The sequence below is a fragment of the Hypanus sabinus genome, chromosome 6 (assembly GCF_030144855.1).
Source record: "Hypanus sabinus isolate sHypSab1 chromosome 6, sHypSab1.hap1, whole genome shotgun sequence".
NCBI lineage: Eukaryota > Metazoa > Chordata > Chondrichthyes > Myliobatiformes > Dasyatidae > Hypanus > Hypanus sabinus.
In genome coordinates, this window is record NC_082711.1 from 86,007,911 (window position 1) to 86,029,755 (window position 21,845).

The window sequence follows — 21,845 nt, forward strand, 5'->3', positions numbered from 1 at the left end:
GTCCTAAGAAGTAGGAGTAGAAGGACATTGGTTTACATGTGAAAGGATTCCTAATGGTAGTAACACAGGTAAATAAGGTGGTGTGTAAAATATATAGGATACTTAGTTAGGGGTGGAGCATAAAAGCAGGGAGTTCATGATACAATTAGATAAATCATTAGTTGAGCAACAGATCTATGTGTAGTTCTGTCCATCACATATTAAAGCATATGAAAACACTGAAGAGAATGTGATCTTCCATATTATTTTCAGATCTCCTATCACCATAGAAGGCCACTTCAGCCCATCAAGCCTATGTTGGTTCACAAAACACTCACTTTCACCCACTATTATTTTTCCTCCTTGTAGCACATTCTCCCCACATCCTTGACGAATGGTTTCCCATCTGAAACATTGCCTCTCTTTATCTTCCTTGACCGTTTCTGGCAGTATTTATTTTTGCTTTATATTCCAATACTGTCCCTCTTAGGATCATATCAGTTACCTCTGCAATTGGGAACTATTTAGAGCGGTGAATTTTTAATCCCTGAATTGGACTGTCTGAAACCCATATAGTCATGAAACATTGGACGCAGGCAGTACCAAAGATCAGGATAGAACCCATATCTCCGATGCTGAGGAGCTAACTATGCCACAGTACTGCAGAGATTCACCAGAATTTGCCTGAGATGAAACGTTTCAGCTATGAGGAGAGACTGCAAAGGCGGAGTTTCCTTTCTTTGTAGCAGAGACCTAATTGAGGTATGCAAAATTATGAGGAGCATGGATAGGTTGATTTAAAAAAGTACTTTTTCACTCGTCTAGTTAGACTCAGGAACGAAGAATGAGAAGTACTTGGAATTTGGAATGAAGGGGGAGGTGGAGGCATGTATTCTCACAAATTTAAGAATTATTTAGATGAGCACTAGAAAAGCCAAACCATTGAAGGTTATGGGCCAAGAGTCAGAAAAATCAATGGTTACAAAGATATTTCTATATTAATGTATCCCTAAGTTATGGTAATTAAGTTTTTAAAAAATGAAACATTATAAATGAAGTACACAAATGTGTAATGACCAACACTTCTACATTCTAAAAATATCTCACCAGTACCTATTGCACCAAGTGAGAAATCAGTTTAGCTCTCTAATGAGGGTTGTATTATAAATGAAGTGCTCTATATATCATGCATGAATTAAAAAAAATCTCAGGGCTAAATTAATCACTAATTAATGTTTATTCATTCTCTAATGATCATTCACATACTTTTTCAATGACAGGAACTGCTTCCTTAACACTCCCTTAGTTTGCAAAATATTAAGTCGTAATAATATGCCACAGTTCTCACTTCAGCTTCTAATTTGATGCTTCATTGGAATGCAAAACTGATTCATACTTTAATGAGTATATTTTATTATTAACATTACACCAGTTGTAGGGTGGGCTTCCCTCTTATGCTCTGCATTCAGTAGGTCAGGGGAGATAATAGTGATTAATTATAAGAAACAGTACACTTGAGTCACAGAAACAACCATAATTAGCACCAGTGCATCGCTGTGCCCTGTACTTAACTGTATCATTGTGAATTTATTTATTTTTAAACAATACGTTTGATATTTTCTATGTTAGTATTAACAATTAAGATTCCAGTAGGACACTATAACCTGGAAAAAATATACAAAGATCAGATTTATGGAAGCTCTATTCTGCTCAATAGAAATTCAATAGAGCAGATCTCTATCTCTGTCCATTTAATCTCTCATGGAGACTTTTCCAAATCTAAGGAGCCACTGTGGATCTTCTAAGCCCACTCTCCCATTTAATAAGTTGGCTAATGCCACAAATCCACATTCCTATCCAATGTATTTATACTCTGATACTCTTGGTGTCAAAACATTCATCAACCTTAAAGCTAAATATATTCACAGACTTCTAAGGTAGAAAATTCTAAAGATTGCCAACCTACTGCAACAAGAAAATTATACTCCTTTATATCCTGAATAGACAACCCCTACTCTGAGACTCTCCATTTTGAGGAATCTGGCACTCAGCAGGTACCTGCCGAACAATTCTCAGTAAATCACCTCCCTTTCTTCTAAACTCTAGTTAGGACAGAGCAATTTTACTCAACATTTTTTATACAATCCCTTCAGCCTTGCTATCAATCTTATGAATCAACAATGTACTGACTCTGACACGAGTTTATCCAAACTGCACGCATAACTCTAAATTAAGTGTAATTTCAGTAATTTTTATTTCTGTATACCAGCCTTCTTTCAACGTAAACCAGTGTCATAATGCTTCTAATTGCTGGCTGCATCAATATACTTTTGGGCCTCAGGAACCAGCATACCAGGATACCTTGAACTTATATCTGGCAGTACAGCCCATTACAGACCCTTCCCAATTATATCCAACTTTAATTTCTCTAACTCTATCAGAATATCCGTCCCTTTCAATCCCCTTCATGCAATTATTCAATGCATTTAAACAAATCTGTGATATCAATGAGTTTTTCAGTATTTAGGTATACACCTGAAATTCTTTTTCAGTGTAAATACTTTGGTGGACACCATAATGCACATAACACAGCAGACAACAGGCTGAGTTGTTCGTAAGATGAATAAAGTGTTGGTGATTGCTGAACCCTGCTGAACTGCATTCATCTTTGAGCTTGCTCCACTCAAAGCCACAGTAGCAGTTCTACTGGATTTCAAATATTGGCAGGTATTCAAAGAAAACAATATATTTTTAAATGTTATTCATCAGTTTTAGAAAAGAATCATTTTTCTTCTTCATCCACTTATGATTGATTTTATAATTCAATGAAAGCGCTTTGTCCACAAAATGAATACAGGAGGAACTGACTCATGGCTGGACACACAGTGAAATGAATAATAGTTACAAAACAAAGAGGTTTTCAACTAGAAAATCCCATGAGACATGAATGAAACATTTTTCTGAAACTGAGTATAAGTAATTATTTTATTCTCAAGGGGGTAGCCTAAAAGAAACAAATCAGCATGAAGAATTAAATAATGTCCAAAATACTGTATTGGCATCCAATTTGCCATGTGGAAGACTGCCTGGATCTGTTTCACTCTGAATAAAAAACACAAGAAATGCAATGTAGCCTACGGAGTTGCAAAGTGGTGGAGGAGTAACAGACTGAAGTCATCGTTGTCTGAACCCTCAGTGCCTAGGTGGCACGCGGGGCCTCAGCAGACTTCAGTGGAGCTACCAATCTCATGTTGTCTGTTTGGGTGCCTCCAGAACTATTCACTTCCAGTCTTTGGAGCAACTTTGATCCAGAGGTGAAGTAGCAGATCATTTGAAAGCAGCTTTAGAAAGATGCTGGTATGGTACTGACAAAGTCATCTGCCAATGTTTGTTGAGTGCATTTTAATCCCAGGCTATCAGAGTGGTTGAGAAGATAACAGAATTTTAATACAGGTGTGTTTTGTGCAGGATTTTGGGTGTATAGAAATGGACAAATCACTAGAAACACTGGGTTAACAAACGGTTTCCAGTATCTCTGGCTGGAAAGAATCATGCAGCACCCCCCACCTCCTTATTTCCTGATGTTGTCCATTCGTTACAGATCAGCTGATATATAATTCTCTCTGCATGACTGTGATATTTTACCCGATATGATAGGAATGCAGCATCTGCTGCTAAACTTACATTTGCAAGTGACGTGCCCCACTGTCACTGGATTCTTACTACCATTTTATGAGTGCAGGTTTACTTTTGGCTGAAGTGCTCGCAGGAAACAGTAAAAGAATGGGAGAAGTCATGAAAGCATCCAAATAAGTTTCCTATCACATTATTAGACTTCGGTTCATTCTTAAAAGTCAGAAGTTCTGCTTTGTGGTCAACTGCTGAGTACCACCTTTGCTGATTGGTTAAAGGGACAGGTGTTCATTTCATTGGAAACTGCACACTTTTCTTTTTAGTTTCTAAGACATCTTTGAACTTATTTTTCACGTGTCAGTATGATTCTGGGTAAACAGGGTGGTGCCATCACTCGCCACTCCTTTGAAGGAATTACAACTCCTTTGGCGTATGCGTGTCCTGCCCCACTTTTTGCAGAAACTCAGCAACTCAACTCAATTCTCCTTTCAGAAACTGCACCATACAGCACTGTTCCCAGCCCAACTCTTTCAGTCAAAGTGAAGTTGCAGGGGAACATCATCAGGAACAGTTACCAATGTCAACTAATTTTCCTCTTTCCATGATCTCCTACTCCTTTAATTTTTTTTTGTGTTTTTCTCTCCATATCTTTCATCATTTCCATTTTTCTATATCCATTCCATTCTTCCTCTTTTCCTTATTCCTAATCACTTTCTGCAATTTTTTATCTATTATAAGGTGTTTTATAAGATAATGGTGAAGCCTAATTTGGAGTATTGTGCCCATTTCTGGTCACATAACTACAGGAAATATATAAGTAAGATTGAAAGGATATAAACACTTTATAACAGAGTTGCACTATTGAGCACCTGCACTATTGGGAGAGGTTGAATAGGTTTATTTTCTGTAGTGTAGAAGAATGAAGAGAGATTTGATACAGATAAATAAAATTTCAGGAGGAATAGATAGGGTAAATGCAAGCAGGCTTTTTCCACTGTGGTTGAGGTCTCGTTCCACCGAGAACTGGAGGTCATAAGTTAACGGTGAAAGGTGAAGTGTTTAAGGGGCTCATGAGGGAGAAATTCTTTATTTAGAGGGTGGTGAGAGTGTGGAATGAGCTGCAGTGCAAGTGGTGGATGTGGGTTCAACTTCAACATTTAAGTAAAGTTTGAATAGGTATGTGGGTGAGGAGTATGGAGAGCTATGGGCCACATGAAGGTTGATGGGATTGGGTAGAAAAAAACAGTTCAATATGGACTAGATGGGCTGAAGGGACTGTTTCTGAGCTGTAATGCTCTATGTCTTCCTTCCTTTCTTTTCACTCTCTCTATTCTCTCTTCTTGCTCATTTGCAGAGCCCTGCCTTTAGGCATTTGAAAGAGGTAACAGTGCTTTTCAATCTTCTTTTAGATGTGAAACTTATCCAGGAAGACTGGTAGTAGCAACTATGACCTGGAGTGGAGAATAAGCTAGAGAAACATGGATTGGAAACTTATGTACGACAGTAATGGTAGAAAAATTACTAGAATTTATTATTTAAGAGCACAATAGTAAACATTTATGATTCTAAATGCATAGCCTAATCAACTATGAAATATATTTTATAAATTACAGTATAATTGAGGTGGAGAACTATAAGAGATTTCAGGAGACAACAGTTAAGCTATATCAGCACTAATTAATAAAGATAGAATTACTTAGTGAAAGTTGTAAGGAAAAAATATTTAAAACTGGGAGAAATAATTGACAGAAGCCGTTCGATGCCCATTACCAGCAGTGCAATTCAGATCAGTTGCTCAGTAGTTTTACAACATCTGCCAGAAAGCAAATTTACATTTCAAACTTGTAGCTTTGCATGAAATGATAACTTACAATAATGCTGTGGGTGTTTGTGAATTCATTAGCATATATTGGTACCTTAAAATATGAGAGAACAAATGGAAGAAAAGAGTTAACAGTGAAAAACTTACTTGTCATTAAAGTATTTTGTTCTGGCCACTGCATGAATGGCAGCTGGTATTAATGGAAATCCTGAAAGAGAGGTTTCTAGATATAAGAGAATGCACTCACTGAACTTCAGAAGATTTAACATTATAAAGATTTTCAAGTGACAAATCATACCACAGCCTCCCCAACCCCACTCTGCTAGTGCACATAGGAAAATCAGGGGAACGATTATTGCCAATCTGTATGTACATGCAAAATACAGGCTATATCATTATTTTTCTAGTAGAATATCACTTGTACCATTTTTTTATTCAGACTTTACTCATTAAAACGAATCCAAATTATTAAAGCATTGAGTACAACACCACACTGTGAGAAATTTTAACATATTAAATGCAAGGATGATTTATTTGAAGGGCAGGATTTACAATTTAAAAATATTGACAATTTTTCTTTTCTTTATCAGGCATCTTAGCTCACCTTGCATTTTAATTTACTATCTACTGTTTTATTTTCTACTGCTTCATCTAATTTTTCTTTCTGGAGCATTTCATTTTACTAATTTCTGCTCACTGTTGACTTGTAGATCCTAGTTTTCAGTCCCAAATTGTTCCCAAATTTTTGACACACTACAGTGACTTCATTCCCTTGATACAGTTAACATCTGAACATATTCAAGGCTGCAATAGTCAGCATTTTAGACCATAGGGGATTTGAGAATTATGGAAATAGGCCAGCCTGTGGATGTGAAGCTAAGATTAGATCAGTCATGATTGTATTGTAGGGCAGAACAAGCTCAGGAGTATTTGGCCTCCTCTGTCCCCTATTTGTTTCACACAGCTCAATGAATCTTATCTTTAAAAATATAAATACTAGAAATCTTTAAAAAAAATTAAAATGCTATAAATACACAACAGATCAGGCCACAAGTGTGGGGAAGGAAACAGGACTGAAGTTTCAAGTCAAAACCTCCAAATGATTGCCTTGATCAGCTGGTGCTCTGAATATAAAAGGTGGGAAGTCATATTTCTGCTGTATAAAACTATGGTCAAGCCATGTTTGGAATATTGTGCAGCTCGGCTTGTTCCATTTCAGGAAGGGCATGGAGGCATTGGAGAGGGTGCAGAACAGGTTTACCACCTTACTGCCTGCTTTAGAGAGTACCCTGACCAACAGATTGCAATCAGTAAGGATAGACGACAACACTTCCACCAGGATTATCCTCAACACTGGTCCTCTACGAGGCTGCGTCCTCAGCTTGCGACGTTACTCCCTACACACTCATAACTGTAAGGCCAGATTTTTCTCTAATTCCATCTGCAAGTTTGTGCATACCAACACTGCTGTGGGTCAAATTTCAAATAATGAGTCGGAGGACAGGAAGGAGATATTCCGTATAGTTGTATAATGTTATGACAACAACATTTCCCTCAATGTCAACAATAATAAAGAGCTGGTCTTTGACTTCAGGAAAGGGTGTTGCACTTACTCCTGTATACATCAATGGTAGAGTTAGAGAGTTTTGAGAGTCAAGTTCCTAGGAGTGAACATCACCAATGTTCTGTCCTGGTCCAACCATATAGATATCATAGCCAAGAAAGATCACCGATACCTCAATTTCACCAGGAGCCTAAAGGAACTTGGGTTATCTCTTTGACCCTCACCAATTTTTAGAGACACATCATAGAAAGCATCCGATCTGGGTGCATCTCATCGTCGTATGCCAATTGCTCTGTCTGAGACCACATGAAACTGCAGAAAACTGTGAACACAGTTGATCACATTACAAGAACCATCCTCACCTACATAGAATCTGTCTACACTTCTCACTGCCTCATTCAAGCAAGCACCTGACCCAACATTGATGTTCTGTTTTTACCCCTTCCCATAAGGCGGAACAATCAAGAGCACGAAACCGTGCACACGTGCCTCAAGGACAACTTTTATCCCACTGTTTAAGAGTAACAAAGGGTCCCCGAGTATGATAAGATGAACTCATGTCCTCACAATCTATCACGTCATGACCTTGCACCTTATTGTCCACCTGCATTGGACTTTCTCTGAAAATATAACAGTATATTTTACATTCTGTTATTGTTTCCCTTTGTACTATCTTAATGTATTGATGTGATGGATGGTTTCCCAATTTACTGAGTAGCTGCAAGGAGATATTGGACAAAATTGGTAAACTGGATAAGTAAGTATGCAGATGATACTAAGATAGGTGGCATGAGGATAATGAAGTAGGTTTTCAAAGCTTGCAGAGAGACTTAGGCCAGTTAGAAGAGTGGGCTGAAAGATAGCAGATGGAGTTTGATGCTGTTAAGTGTGAGGTGCTACATTTTGGTAGGAATAATCCAACTTAGGACATACATGGTAAGTGGTAGGGCATTGAGGAATGCAGTAAAACAGAGTGATCTAGGAATAATGGTGCATAGTTCCATAGAATCTCATGTGGATCGGGTGGTGAAGAAAGCTTTTGGTATGCTGGCCTTTATAAATCAGAGCATTGAGTATAGGAATTAGGATGTAATGTTAAAATTGTACAAGGCATTGGTAAGGCCAAATTTGGAGTGTTGTGTACAGTTCTGGTCACCGAATTATAGGAAAGATGTCAACATAATAGAGAGAGTACAGAGAAGATTTACTAGAATATTACCTGGGTTTCAGCACCTAAGTTACAGAGAAAGGTTGAACAAGTTAGGTCTTTATTCTTTGAAGCATAGAAGGTTGAGGTGGGACTTGATAGAGGTATTTAAAATTATGAGGGGGATAGATAGAGTAATGTGGATAGGCTTTTTCTATTGAGAGTAGGGGAGATTCAAACAAGACGACATGAGTTGAGAGTTACGGGGCAAAAGTTTAAGTTATAACACAAGGGGGAACTTCTTTACTCAGAGAGTGGTAACTGTGTGGAACGAGCTTCCAGTAGAAGTGGTAGAGGCAGTTTCAATATCGTCATTTAAAGTAAAATTGGATAGGTATATGGACAGGAAAAGAATGGAGGGTTATGGGCTGAGTGCAGGTAGGTGGGACTAGATGAGACTAAGCGTTCAGCACAGACTAGAAGGGCCGAGATGGCCTGTTTCTGTGCTGTAATTGTTATATGGTTATATATATATTTGTATTGTTTCCTCTGAGTATCTGAGTGGCTGAAGGAAGAGCTGGTAGAAGGTTATAAAATCATAAGAGCCATAGATTGGGTAGCTGGTCAGAGTCTTTTTCCCCAGGGTAGAAATTTCAAAATCTAGAGTACAAAGCTTTAAGGTGGAAGGGCAAAAGTTCAAAGGAGATGTATGGGGTAGGTTCTTTTAAACAGAGAGTGACAGATGCCTGAAACACGTTGGGTGGTTGTGGAAGTAGACATGTAGACTTGTTAGTGACATCTAAGAGCATTTAGATAGGTACATGAACATGTAGGACATAGATAGAGATGGGTCAGGTGAAGACAGATAGTATTACTTTGAAGACATAGTTGGGCTGGAGTTCCTGTTCCTGTGCTATACTGTTTTATACTCTATTTTGTGTCTATGATTTTCATATAAATATGGAAAATCCACTCTTTCAAATTACCGACCCATTAATTTTGCACATTGGACCAAACATTTTAGAGCTTTTCAATGGCTGAATTAAGGACAGCGGAACAACAAATAGGCTAAATTGTGTGAAATCAGTGAGAAAAAGGTTTAAAAAAAGAGAGAAACCGCAGAGGATGAATGAAGACAACAACAGGGAAAACTCAAAAGTAAAGGATGAACAGATTAGTTAAGGCTGATCACTTAGGGGATAAGACTGGGAAAACGTTAATGGGCAATAACAAAATAAAGGAAACATTAACAAATATTTTGCATCTGACTTTGCAGTAGAAAGCTTTAAAAGCATTTCAATAACAGTTGAAAGCCTGGCAGCAGAAAGGAGAATGGTACTTAAAACAATTACCAATGCAAGCAAAACTAATGGGGATGAAGGCTGATGTCCCCTGGGCCAGCTGGCCTGCATCCTAAGGTCTTAAAAGAAGAGCCTGCAGAGATGACAGATAAATTTGTTGTAATCTTCCAATGCTGCCAAAGTCATGGAAGGGGCCTGCCAGATTGTTGAAGAAAAAGAAAAAACACTGAAATAGTTAGGAATTTTTCATTGGATTCTTTAATATTTATTAACTAATAGGTAGCGGACATCGCTGCCAATGTGTTCAATTACTGTCCGCTCTGTATCAAAACGAGGGTAGTTAATGGAATTGGTGAGTCTGGGGATATATACAGTACAGGACAGACTGTTTAAGTATGGCAGGTTTCCCTCAATCAATGGTATCATTCAGCCACGTGTGTTTTTACAACAAACTAGTGAACTCATGGTTATCCTTACAAGCTTTCAAAAACAGATTTATTTGATTACTTGATTTTAAGTTTCCCAGCCGCCATATTGAAATTCAAGCTCTTGATTCTCTATTACTAGTGCAAGGCTCTCTCTGAAAATTCAGTTAGTAAACTATTATACTGCTGTACTCCATAATAAAGTTATTGGATTTTGATATTAAGGAAAAAAAGCAGCAGCACATTTACAAAATCATAGCACAATCTTTCAGAGTCAGCCTTGTTAATGAAAAGGAACATTAGTCTGTAACAACTCTTTTTCCAGGGTGAATATTCTTCTTTAGAAATAGATGGAAAACTGTTAGAGCTTTATGAAGAAGTGAACAATAAGATTGCCAAATGCACCTTTGTATGGACCTTCGTGAGGCCTTTGACAGAATCCTGTATGAAAGACTAGTCTGGAAGGTAGATCACATAGGCTCCAATGAAAGCTGGTGAAAGGGATAAATAATTGGCGTTATGGTGAGAAGTAGGGGTTGATGGTGGAAGTTTGTTTTTTTTGGATTAGTGTGATATGACACAGGTTTTGGTGCTGTGCCCAATGTTGTTCGTCATTTATATGAATAACTTGGATGAGAATGAATAGACATGGTTTGTAAATTTGCAAATGACACTAAAGTAGGTGGTATTGTAGATAGGTTACCAAAAATTACAATAACGTAATAATTTTGATTTTCAAAATAAGAGAAGCTTCTTTTCTTTTTGTGATTTTCCTTTAAAGTGACAAAATTCAAAAGTGATACGTACCCCAGCCCAGGAGGTAATACCAGTGTAGATGTTGTTCTTCAGCAAATACTGCCACCACAATGAGTGTGTGCAGGTAGATCCCCTCACAAAGCATCCAAAAATAATTGCAGCCCAGCATATACTGAAGGAAGAATTGCAGCACCTTACATCCCACCTGTGGAGAAAGTTACACCTTGTCTTTACCATTCAAATACAATGGCTTTGTCCAATCAAGTACAATTAAGAAGGGCTAATTATAGTTACAGTTATCTGAAAAATAACAGAAGCGATTCTTTATTTTTGACATAATTTCAGAATGATTAAAAGGAGAATATTTTATGGACATATAATTATTTAAGCCCACAAAGGAAAGTTAGTGAAAAATGAAGGTCAAAATCCAAAGACAAAAGCTTATATATTTTACCAATGATTTTTATACGGGCTGGCTATGTTCTTACATCTTCAAAGTATGATCGGGCAGCAGAAAGACACAGCTAGTGGGGTTGCTGTCACTTGGCTCTACTGTTCTATGTTCAATCTCAACCTTTGTTATGCTTCCGGTTTGGGCTTTGCATATTCCACCTGTGACCGTGTGGGGTTCCTTTACACACTCCCGTCTCCTCCCACTTCTTAAAGACGTGGAAGCTGGCTGTCATAAATCAACAGTAGGGTGTAGGTGAGTTTAGAATCGGACTGTGTTAATGACAATGGGCGGGGTGGAGTGGGGGAGAATAAAATGGACTTGTGCCAATGATTTCTAGAGTCACAGAGATGTACAGCATAAGCAAGGGCCCTATAGCCCATTACATATATGTCCATCATCATGACTATCTATGCTAATCCCACTTGCATGGTTTTCCATCGTTCCTTACAAATTTGATCAAATATTTTGAGGAAGTTACAAAGAAGCTGAATGAGTAAGACAGTTGGTGTTATCGACATAGATTTTAGTAAGGCATTTGATAAAGCCCCTCATGGTAGGTTGATTCAGATGATAAATTTGCATGGGCTTGAGAGTGAATTGTAAGATTGGATTCAGAACTGAATTGCCCATAGAAAACAGAGAACAGGGCTGAAAGGCAGGTATTCTAGCTGGAGGTCTATGAGCAGTTGTGTTCCACAAGGATCGGTGCTGGAATCTCAGTTATTCATGATACATATCAATGTTTCAGATGAAAATATAACTGTGTGGGTCAGATAATTTGCAGATCACACCAAGATTGGCAGAGCTGTGGACACTGCAAAGGACTGTTGAAGAATACAATGGAATATAGACCAAATATGTGCGGAGAAGCAGCAGATGGAGTTTAATCTGGACAGGAGTGAGGTGCTGCTCTTTGGGAGGTCAGTTGAAAGGAGAAAGTATACAGTTAATGGTAGATCCCTTAGAAGCATTGAGATAAGGAAGGATCTTGAGACACAGGTCCATAGTTCACTGAAAGTGGATAAGATGGTAAAGGAGGCATATGATATGGAAGATATCATTGGAAGAGTATGAATAAGGACAGCATGCTGTTACCTCAAACTATAGACAAACTATACTTCAGTTGGATTACAATCAGCAGAGCAGTGTGGGCTGAATGGCCTGTCTAGTGCTGAACTGTCTTGTGTTCTATGTTATGTATTTAATGTTGGAATTAGAATCCTTGACTTTTCACATATGCTTTCCAGCAGGACTCTGAGTGATATTGTGTCTTCTTCTCTAGATCCTCACCTAAATCCTCAGAAACAGAACGTATGTGTGATCATGTCCTCCAGGGAGTTGACGGCTAGACTAATTTTTTCTTTTTACCTGAGTTTTTGGTTCATTGCATATAGTTTCCATTTTAAAACCAACATCTACGTTTTGTAAAGTGAGACAGTCAAAACTGGGGCTGTTATATAAAGTGACAGTATACCTTCCTGCTGGATCACTAGTTCAGAGTTATGTCACAATGTCGAGTTTCGTCACAATTGACTCTCACCAGTTCTCTCCCATTTCCATTGTTTACACACCAATTAACCCGACAATAAAAGAGAATTCATGTCCATCATCTGTTTTGGCAAGGTGCCTGCTAAGGTTGAGTAGCTGTATGAGGTTTGTTATGAAATGTGTTATGAGCTTTGCATTTGTAAGAATATTGGAGCATAGAAAGATAGGTATGAGCCCAGAGTGGTAGAGATTGCTGTGAGTGATGCAATGGGATAAGTATCTGTTAGAGCAGGAAGTGCAGGTGATAGGATTTTGCATCTGAGATCATACCCATTAGCCCTGACCACTGAACTGCTTGTGGCACAACACCAAAGTCCTTAAAATATTAATCAAAAATTGAGGTGAGCAGTCTCTGAACAGCACAGACAGCGCTGGCTGAAAGGCCTCATCATGTAAATGGGTGAGCAATGTGAAGATTAGATGTCACTTGCATCAGAAGCAGCTTTGACTTCCAAATGAACTGTGTGACAAGAGGCGATGAGCTGGCACATATATGGGCACTTTTAATTTACACCTTAAAATCTGACTCCTGTTAAGTAACATGAGTAATGAAACCACCATCTGTTCCTCATTGTTTAAGCTGATACCTGTTCTGAGATTTTTCATGAAAAATAGAACACTTCGGTGTCACTTTTGATTTGTTCTATCATCAATATTTTTTTTGACATTTTGTTTAAGCTTCTTTTTCCATAGTACTAGTTGACGAGCAATAAACCACATCATGCTTAGTAGATTTGAATATGTTGGTAGGCTCTTACAATGATTTCCATACATGCATCAGTTTGCATATAAGATTCAAATGCTATCAATTTACTTAAGTGCACCACTCTTGAGTCTTAGCTTGTTGGAAATGGGCACCATGGTAGTAAAGTGGATAGCACAGCACTATTAGAGTTCAAGGCATCAGAGTTCAGAGTTGCTCTGTAAAAAAGTTTGTATGTTCTTCCCGTGTGCACATGGACTTCCTCTGGGTGCTCTAGCTTCCTCTCACAGTCCAAAGATGTGCCAGTTAGTATGTGAATTGGTCACTGTAAATTGTCCCATGATTAGGCTAGGGTTAAATAAGTGGGTTGCTGGGAGGTGTGACTCATTGGGCTGGAAGGGCCTGCTCTGTATTCTACCTCCAAATAAATATAAAATAAATAAATAAAAATGGGCCTTTCAGTCTGACCATCAAGGCATCGAGTGTTAAGTTAGAATTGTTGCCTTCTAGATAAGGGAAGAAGGTAATAGCAAAGCCTGGAAATGATAGTCTCAGAGCATCATCCAGTGAGGTCATATGGGTAGGTTAGGAACAAAGAGGGGAGGATTACTCTGGAGATGTTACTTCTTCTCCCCAATAGTTGGTATGAACTTGTGAAACAGGTGTGCAGAGAAATTGCTCATGGTTGTAAGAATAATAAGGTTGTATTAGTGGGAGATTTTAATTTCCCTGGTATTGACTGGGCCACCCAAATTGTTGAGAGCATGGATGGGGTGGAATTGGTGAATGTATTCAGGAAGGTTTCCTGAGTCAGTATATGGAGGGACCTACTTGGGAGGGTGCAATACTAAGAATATATTTATGAGGGAAACCAGGAGCCAAAAGAGAAGATATTAAATGGATCTGGCAGGTAAAATTATGGAAAATCCCAAGAGGTTTTTGTTGCTCATTCATTCTTGTTGTTATTTGCGCAGTTTGTTTTTCTTTTGCATATATGGGAATTGATGTTTTTTTAATGGATTCCATGGTTTTTCATGTTTTGTGGCTGTCTGTGGAGAATATGAATCTCAGGGTTGTATACTGCATACATACTTCGATAACAAATGTACTTTGAATCATTGAATCATTGAAGATATATTAAGAGTAAAAGTGTGACTAGGGCGGAAGTAAGACTTCGTAGATATCAGCTATGTCTTGAGCTATAGGAGATGGATGTGATTTTTAATGAAGATTTCTGCTCAGTTTTTACTGAGAAAATCATGGTTCCTCAGGTGATAAATGAGACAAGTGGAGATATTTGGAGAGCATGTACATTGCCAGGGAGGAAGTATTTGCAGCCCCATATCACACTCAGTTGGATAAATCCCTAGGGCCTAACTCAAACTTTGTGGAGATGAAATTGCAGAGGACCTTGTGGAGATATTTACTTCATCATTTACCACTGGTGAAGTTGCTAGAGGGATTTCTGAGAGACAACATCTTCAGCATTTAGATACATAGAGTCTTAAAAGGAAGAGCCAACATGGATTTGTGTGTAGAAAATCACATTTGATAAACGTTTTAGCATTTGTTCTCGAGGTAACAGAAATGCTATTGAAGGTAGGGGAGCAGTTATTATCTATTTGGACCTTTGCAAGTCAGTCTGGTCTGGAAGGTTAGTTCCCATGGAATCCAAGGAAAGTTAGCTAGATGGATCAATTTTTGGCTTGGTGGTAGGAAGCAGAGGATGACGGTTGAAGGTTATTTCTTAGAATGGAGGCTAATGACTAGAGGAGTGCAGCAGGGGCCAGCGTTGGGACCCTCATTATTTGTTACTTATATAAACAATTTCGATGAAGTGCACAAGGTTTGATCACCAAGTGCAGATGACATGAAATTAGGTGTTGCTATTGATAATAAAAAGGGTCATCATAGATCACAGGGGGGAATCAGTTAAGGAAGTGGGCCATGGAGTGGCAAATGAGTTTCAATGCAGGTAAGTGTGAGGTGATACAGTCTGGAAAGTCAAACCTGAGTTGTACTTGTATCATAAATGGTAGGGAACTAGGGAGCGTAAAGGAACAGAGGAATCCATGAATACAACTGCATGGTTCATTGAAAATAGACAGGGTAGAGAAAAAGGTGCTAAGCATACTGGCCTTCTTCAGTCAGGGCACTGAAGATAAGAGTTGGGACACTGTTGTATTTACTGAATAAGTCATTGGTGAAGCCACATTTGGACTCATGGGTACACGTTTGGTCACCCAGTTATAGGAAAGATGTGGCTAAACTGGAAACAATGCAGAAAAAATATTACGAGGATGTTCCAGGGCTAGAGAGCCCAAGTTATTAACAGAAGTTGGCCAGAATAAGTCTTTATTCCTTGTAATGTTAGAGAATGAGAGCGACTTTATATTGGGGTGAGCAGCAAAATCTTTGAAAGGGACCAGAGGGACAACTTTTTCACAAAGAAGATGGTGAGTATATGGATGTTACCAGAGGAAGTAGTTGCAGCAAGTAAAATGGTATCAATCAAAGGGCAATTAGATAGGTGGATATTGTGGTTGGTATGGACTCATTGGGCCAGAGGGCCTTGATCCATGCTGTACACCTCTATAATTCTCTATGACTCTGGATATAAATTTTTTTTAAATATGAAAGCACATTTAAAAAAGGCAGTATGGTAGCATAGTGGTTACAGAAGCAACCCTTGTTTAATTTTTGCCACTGTACGTAAGCAGTTTGTATGTTCATCCCGTGACCACATGGGTTTCCTCAGAGCACTACAGTTTCCTCCCACCGTCCAAAGATGTCCCAGTTGCTAGGTTAATTGGTCATTGTAAACTTTCCCATAAATAGGCGAGGGGTTGCTGGGCAGAGTGGCTCGAAGGGCTGGAACCTATTCTACACAATACCTCAATAAATAACATTCTAATAAGCTCATTCAGACTACTCTAAAATTATAATTAAAATACAGACAACCAGAAATTAGGAAAATAAATGCAATTATTTTTCTAAGTCAGTAATATGTAGAAGCCAAAGGTGATTAGTGCAACAATTACAGAGAAAAAAATTAATTAGTCCAGAAGAATTGCTAAATGTTAGTGAGTTGAAAATAGTTTTCTGAGACACAATTTTCTGACAGACAATTGGTTTGCTAAATACCTCTGACTGGTACAAGAGAAGATAAAGACAGTAGGCCACTTACACTGAAGAAACTGAATGTACAGAATGAATACCAGGTGATTCAGCTACAAAACAGAAGGTTTATTTGTGGGGGTTATAATTCACTAAGTTAAACTGTGGTTGGTGACATCTCTGTATCATCCTTGTATGTCAGTGGACAGACTGTAATGCTACACAGAGGAAAGCCAGAGCCCTCCATGAGCAAGTTTTTGGCATACTATGGATTTCTGAACTGATTTACAGTATGTCAGACTACAGTTTATCCCCCTGAGCCCATTCGTCACAAACTTTGGTAGGTGGTGTTGATATCCAGTGGACATACAGTAGCTTCTACCTGGTTTTGAAGAAGTGCTCACACTTGAAATATTAACTTGTTTTTTTCATTTTACCCCTTCTGATGAATCTCCAAATTTTCTACTTAAATTGCAGATCTCTACCATTTGCTGTTATTTTCTTTAGTTGTTCTGTTTGATTCAGTGCCATTCTTTTCCAAGAGTATAGTTTCCTTCATCCTCTGTATTATTATCCTTATGCTTTTCCCTTTCTTTTGACTAAAAATGAAAAAGAATTTATCTGAAATATTCACCCTCTTTTCCTTTTGAAACTGCTGAATGTCTTGGAATGAGGGGGCGTAGCCACAAGGTAGGGGAGTGATCACTTAAAGTTGAGGTGCATAACAACTTGGTGAACTTCTAATCTCTGTCTAAGAGCATTGTGTGGCTAGATCACTGGAAGTATTTGAAGAGGAGTTAGATAATTTTTTTGAAAGTTTGGGGAATTCATGTATCGGGCACAGAAAAGGAGATGAGGACTAGCATAAATCCACCTGAGTAAATTGAGCCAGGCTTTTGGGGCTGAATAGCTTGCTCCTGCTCCTGTATGATTGGGTCCTCGTGATCTACTTGTGCTCTAGCACTCCCTGAGCTGACTGTGTTTACTGACTTACGTACGTCTGTTGCTTACTGTTTTCAACCAAGATTATACTTTATTCTTGTTTCCCCAAATGAATTAATTCAACTTTCATTTAGATTATGCCATGTTCCCTTGTAATCCAGTGATAACTTGTGTTTGTTCTGGGTATTGGAAGGGATAGTACTAGTGCATTGGATTCTAAACCAAGTGTGTGGGTTTGGATTTAGGTGCACCTTCATTCTAATATTACACGTTTCTTTTAGCTTCAATCAATTCTTTTTTGCCAACTAAATTGTTTCAAACAAAACTTATTTCACCTGAATCAACTTCATTTGTTTACAAAATCAATAGTAAAGATTCTTGGAATAAATTTGCTTATTCTTTCAAAGCAAATTGTAATTTTAATTTTACAACAAACAGTGAGCTAATTACACCCAAAAATTAACAAGAAAATTTTCCATTTATGTAGAGTTTAGACTTTGTTTGGACAATTGCAATCAAAATTAAATACAGTTCTGTTGCAACTGGTGAAGTGTAATCATCTAAAAATTTGCCTTATTTCTAGATCTGATCTCTGGGATTATCTGCAATGTTGTTTTTTTGGCTGGATTTAATTATCAGTTGACATTTAAGATAGATGATCTCAATTGAACTGACAGATAAATATGTTGTGAATGCCCTTTTATCATTAACATTATGACAAGGATTGTATGCTTCCAAAGTTATTGTAGCTTATAGCCAGAATTGTAAATTTTTGGTGCAGTTATTTAGAGAATATAACAGGGAGCACATCACAATTACTTCAGTTGATGGTAATTCGATCTTGACTGTATGTTTTTCTAATGCGGCAGTAGAACTTTGAATTATGATGTGAGGCTGACCTTAACCAAGTTATCAGATTGTTGTGTCCACTATAATCTCAGTTTGCAATGTGAACACTAGCAGTCCGGGACCATAATGCCAATATAATACGCTGGTGCACTCAGTGTTAATGCTGCATTATAGCCACGAAGAAAATGTAAGAGCAAGTTATTTTCAAGGAAAAGTTTTAAAATCAGATTTCTTGAAGAGGTATTTACATTGCATTTCTCCCAAATGTCTCTGCTGTCCGAACTAGATTTACTGTTCTACTGTATTCAGTTATTTAGTTTGAGGAGGAGCCAAAGGGCCTGTACGGCATGTGGCCAGGTCTATGGCCAGCAGTGTTCCGTGACCAGCCAACAGGACACACCTGTTGTGGAACAACGTGCTCTCGGTTTTTCTTGTCCAAGTTAGCAAACATTAAATCTCGTGTTTTGTTTGACATGTCATGATTTGCAGCACTGTGCAGAGGTTGGGTTGACCAGCAATTCCGAGGAGCGTATATTTTTCAGCACTTTAAGGTATTTATATTATCTCCTCATTTTTCCATCCAGTTTTTTAATCCTTCCCTGCATGGGAGCAGCTGGACAGTGTTCAGCACCTACCAGACTATAACCAAGAAAAGAACGTCACCATTGCCAGGAGTAGCTATAGACATTTCTCTTTTCCCATTCTTCTCCCCTAATAATTGTTAATATATATTTTGTGGAAGATTATTGTAATTGTTTTAACTGCTTTGTAGTAAATGGTATATTTTGATGAACTCATTTTGACAAGCTGACACAGACATCAAAAAGTAAAGAATGAGGATTTGGACTCCATTTAACCATCTCAAATGCCTGGGAGATGCTGAAGGACCTGGTCAGGATCATGGATTGATCATACAGAGGGTGGAGTGGTTCTCCATATTGCCACCTCCGCAAATGAACATGTTACCAAGAGAACTATCCCAACAGAACATGGCGATGAATAGACACAAGGGAGGTAGTACAACTGCTTCCTTGACTCTGCACTTCCATTCAGTGCTGTATCTAATTCAGTCCTTTAAATCCATCTTCCCATTTTATTACATATTCTTTGCTTCTCAGTGGACCCAGGCATCCATTGATCTCTGCCTTGAATATAATTAAAGATTGAACACCCGGACCTGCTACAGGACCAAATTCCTATCATTCGCAACCCTCTGAATACGGAAAATGCCTTTCACCTCTTCCATAAAAGACAAGAGTGAATCTGTACACCCTAGTTTTAAACTCTTTGGCCACATTTAGTTTAAATATTGTTAACATCTTAACTGTTTAGCGAAATCTGTAACATTCACTTTAAGAGCATTTGATGTTACATTCAGACCATATTATCCTGAATGTAGGTATATTAATGTTTTCTTCTCTTGCGGCAATATTGAAGATACAATTTTAAACAGGGATTTGACTCCTCTTTTCCATGTAGGTATCTGATTGTTTGCCTATACTAATGTGGCAACTCAATTCACAATAAGTTCAGGCACTTAAAACAGAAATAATTAAGTGTAAGTTTCCTTCTCTTGGGATTGACCCTTAAAAGCTGTATAGGTTAGAAACAATCTCAAATGTATAATTGGGGTTTTATATGTTTTCACCATAGTCTTGATTGTTTGAATATCCCCAACGTGTTGTCCTCAGTAGTTATCGAAGCTCGTATGCCTCAAGATGCATTTCTGTTTGGCTGGCTTTCAATTCAATTCATTTGCCTGGGTATGCTTTTTGTCGTACATATTCAGAATTCAAATTTTATTCCTTTGATGATGTAGGAGCTGTTGCCAGGACATCCACTTATTGGATGGTTCATCTACTTACATTCTTTGGGTTTCTTTGGTTTTCCGTTTTGACCTTGGATACAGTAATGAAATGCTTGACAAAACTGTACAATCGCCAGCTCAAAAATTACCAACTGCATTGAATTCAGTTCAATTCCACAGTGGTCATGGTGTGATTCAAACTCTGAGTAGCTGATCAATTGACACTGTCATTAAGTGACTACGCCTAATATGTGAGCTGCTTAGGTAGAGTTTTCTCAACAAATTCAGCCCTTAATCTTGACATGAACCATACTCATCTTGTAGGTAGGTTCACTAATGTAAAACTAACTGCTGTCAATGAATTATTACAGGAATCAGGAGCATAAATGTAATTGCTCAACTTCAGCAGAGTATTATATTCATTTCCCAATTTTTAACTATAGTGTGTACATAAAAATATAGAAACAATTATTTTAACTATATTTTTATAAAGGGATATAAACCAATAAATGTTCCAAAATTTTGCCATATTTGCAAATACTGTACTTGCATTTGGAAAAAAATAAGAAGTTAAATTACTAATAGAATTTAAGTTAAACTGGTTTGCAGCCATCTTTGGTACACAACGACTTTGCTTCATTTAGCACAAATAACCACTTACGTCCTCTGAAAAAAATGCAGATTAGTCGAATTCCTGATTGAAGTGCTGTTAAGGTAGTTTTCACCTTGAAACAAGTCCTAAAATGGGACCAATATAATTCCTAATGATTTTACTCCACTGAATTTTATAAATTCTCAATGCTTTATTGCACAGCATTCAGAGAAGACTATCAGCCCTTTAAGACAAACTCCCTTGGCTGCCACTGAACAGACAGAACCATGAGAGACAGCAGATTCGGATTCTGGAGCATTGCACAAAAAGCTGCAGGAACTCAGCGGGTCAGGCAGAATTTGTAGCAGGATATTTTGGGTCAAGATCCTGTATCTGGGCAGACAGATACTGAAGTGGATAGAGAGATGTCTCCCAATATCATGCAAGGGAACATGCATATGCTGGTCAAATAGATACGTGCACAGTGGGACAAGAAACAACGTGAGATCACTTTAGCTGTGTCATTCACTTTTTTATTTCCAAAAAAACAGCTTTTGATCTCTGTCTTGAATCATCTCAGTGAAGTTGTTTGAAATGGCTTCCTTCTATGTCATAATGAAATATGGGAAATTATAGAAATACGAAGAGGTGGCACTCATTTCCCAGAAATACTTTTATCCTCTCCCTTGTGAGAAATATCAATGTAGCAGGATTAGATCAGTTACAAATATAGGAAGAAAAATAACAGATGAGTTTAATCCAGGCAAGAGCGAAGTGTTGCATTTTGGGGCATCCAGTGTGAGTACAGAGTACATAGTGAATGGCAGGACCCTTAACAGTATCTTGACTTCCATGTCCATAGCTCTGTGAAAGTGGCGACTGATGCACCATCAATAACTCTTGAAGATGAGATATAGGCTTTTATTGGCTGGAAGAAAGAACAAGCAGCAATTGACCACCACACTGCATCCTGGAGACTGAGGCTGGGGCGGTGTCTCCAATCGCCTTTATACCGGGGTCCGTGGGAGAAGCCATGGTCAGTGGGAGGAGCCACAGGAGCAGTCTGCGGGGGTGGGGGGGGGGTGTCCAGACAGGTATATGTAGTTCACCACAGTGACACAAGTAGACAAACTGATAAAGAAGGATATGGCATTCTTGCCTTCATCGATCAGAGTGTTGACTATATAGACAAGTTAGGAAGTCTCA

The 21,845-nt window shown here is 38.2% G+C and overlaps 1 protein-coding gene across 2 annotated transcripts in view; it reads right to left on the reverse strand.

Moving 5' to 3' along the window:
- Window positions 1-21,845, reverse strand: part of calcr (calcitonin receptor) — a 240,635-nt gene that overhangs the window by 43,929 nt on the left and 174,861 nt on the right. For both annotated transcript variants that reach the window (XM_059972550.1, XM_059972549.1), the window contains exons 9-10: window positions 10,679-10,832; window positions 5,582-5,642 (exon numbers count right to left, since the gene is read on the reverse strand). In XM_059972550.1, coding sequence (XP_059828533.1) covers window positions 5,582-5,642; window positions 10,679-10,832 — 215 coding nt within the window. The remainder of the gene's footprint in view (window positions 1-5,581; window positions 5,643-10,678; window positions 10,833-21,845) is intronic.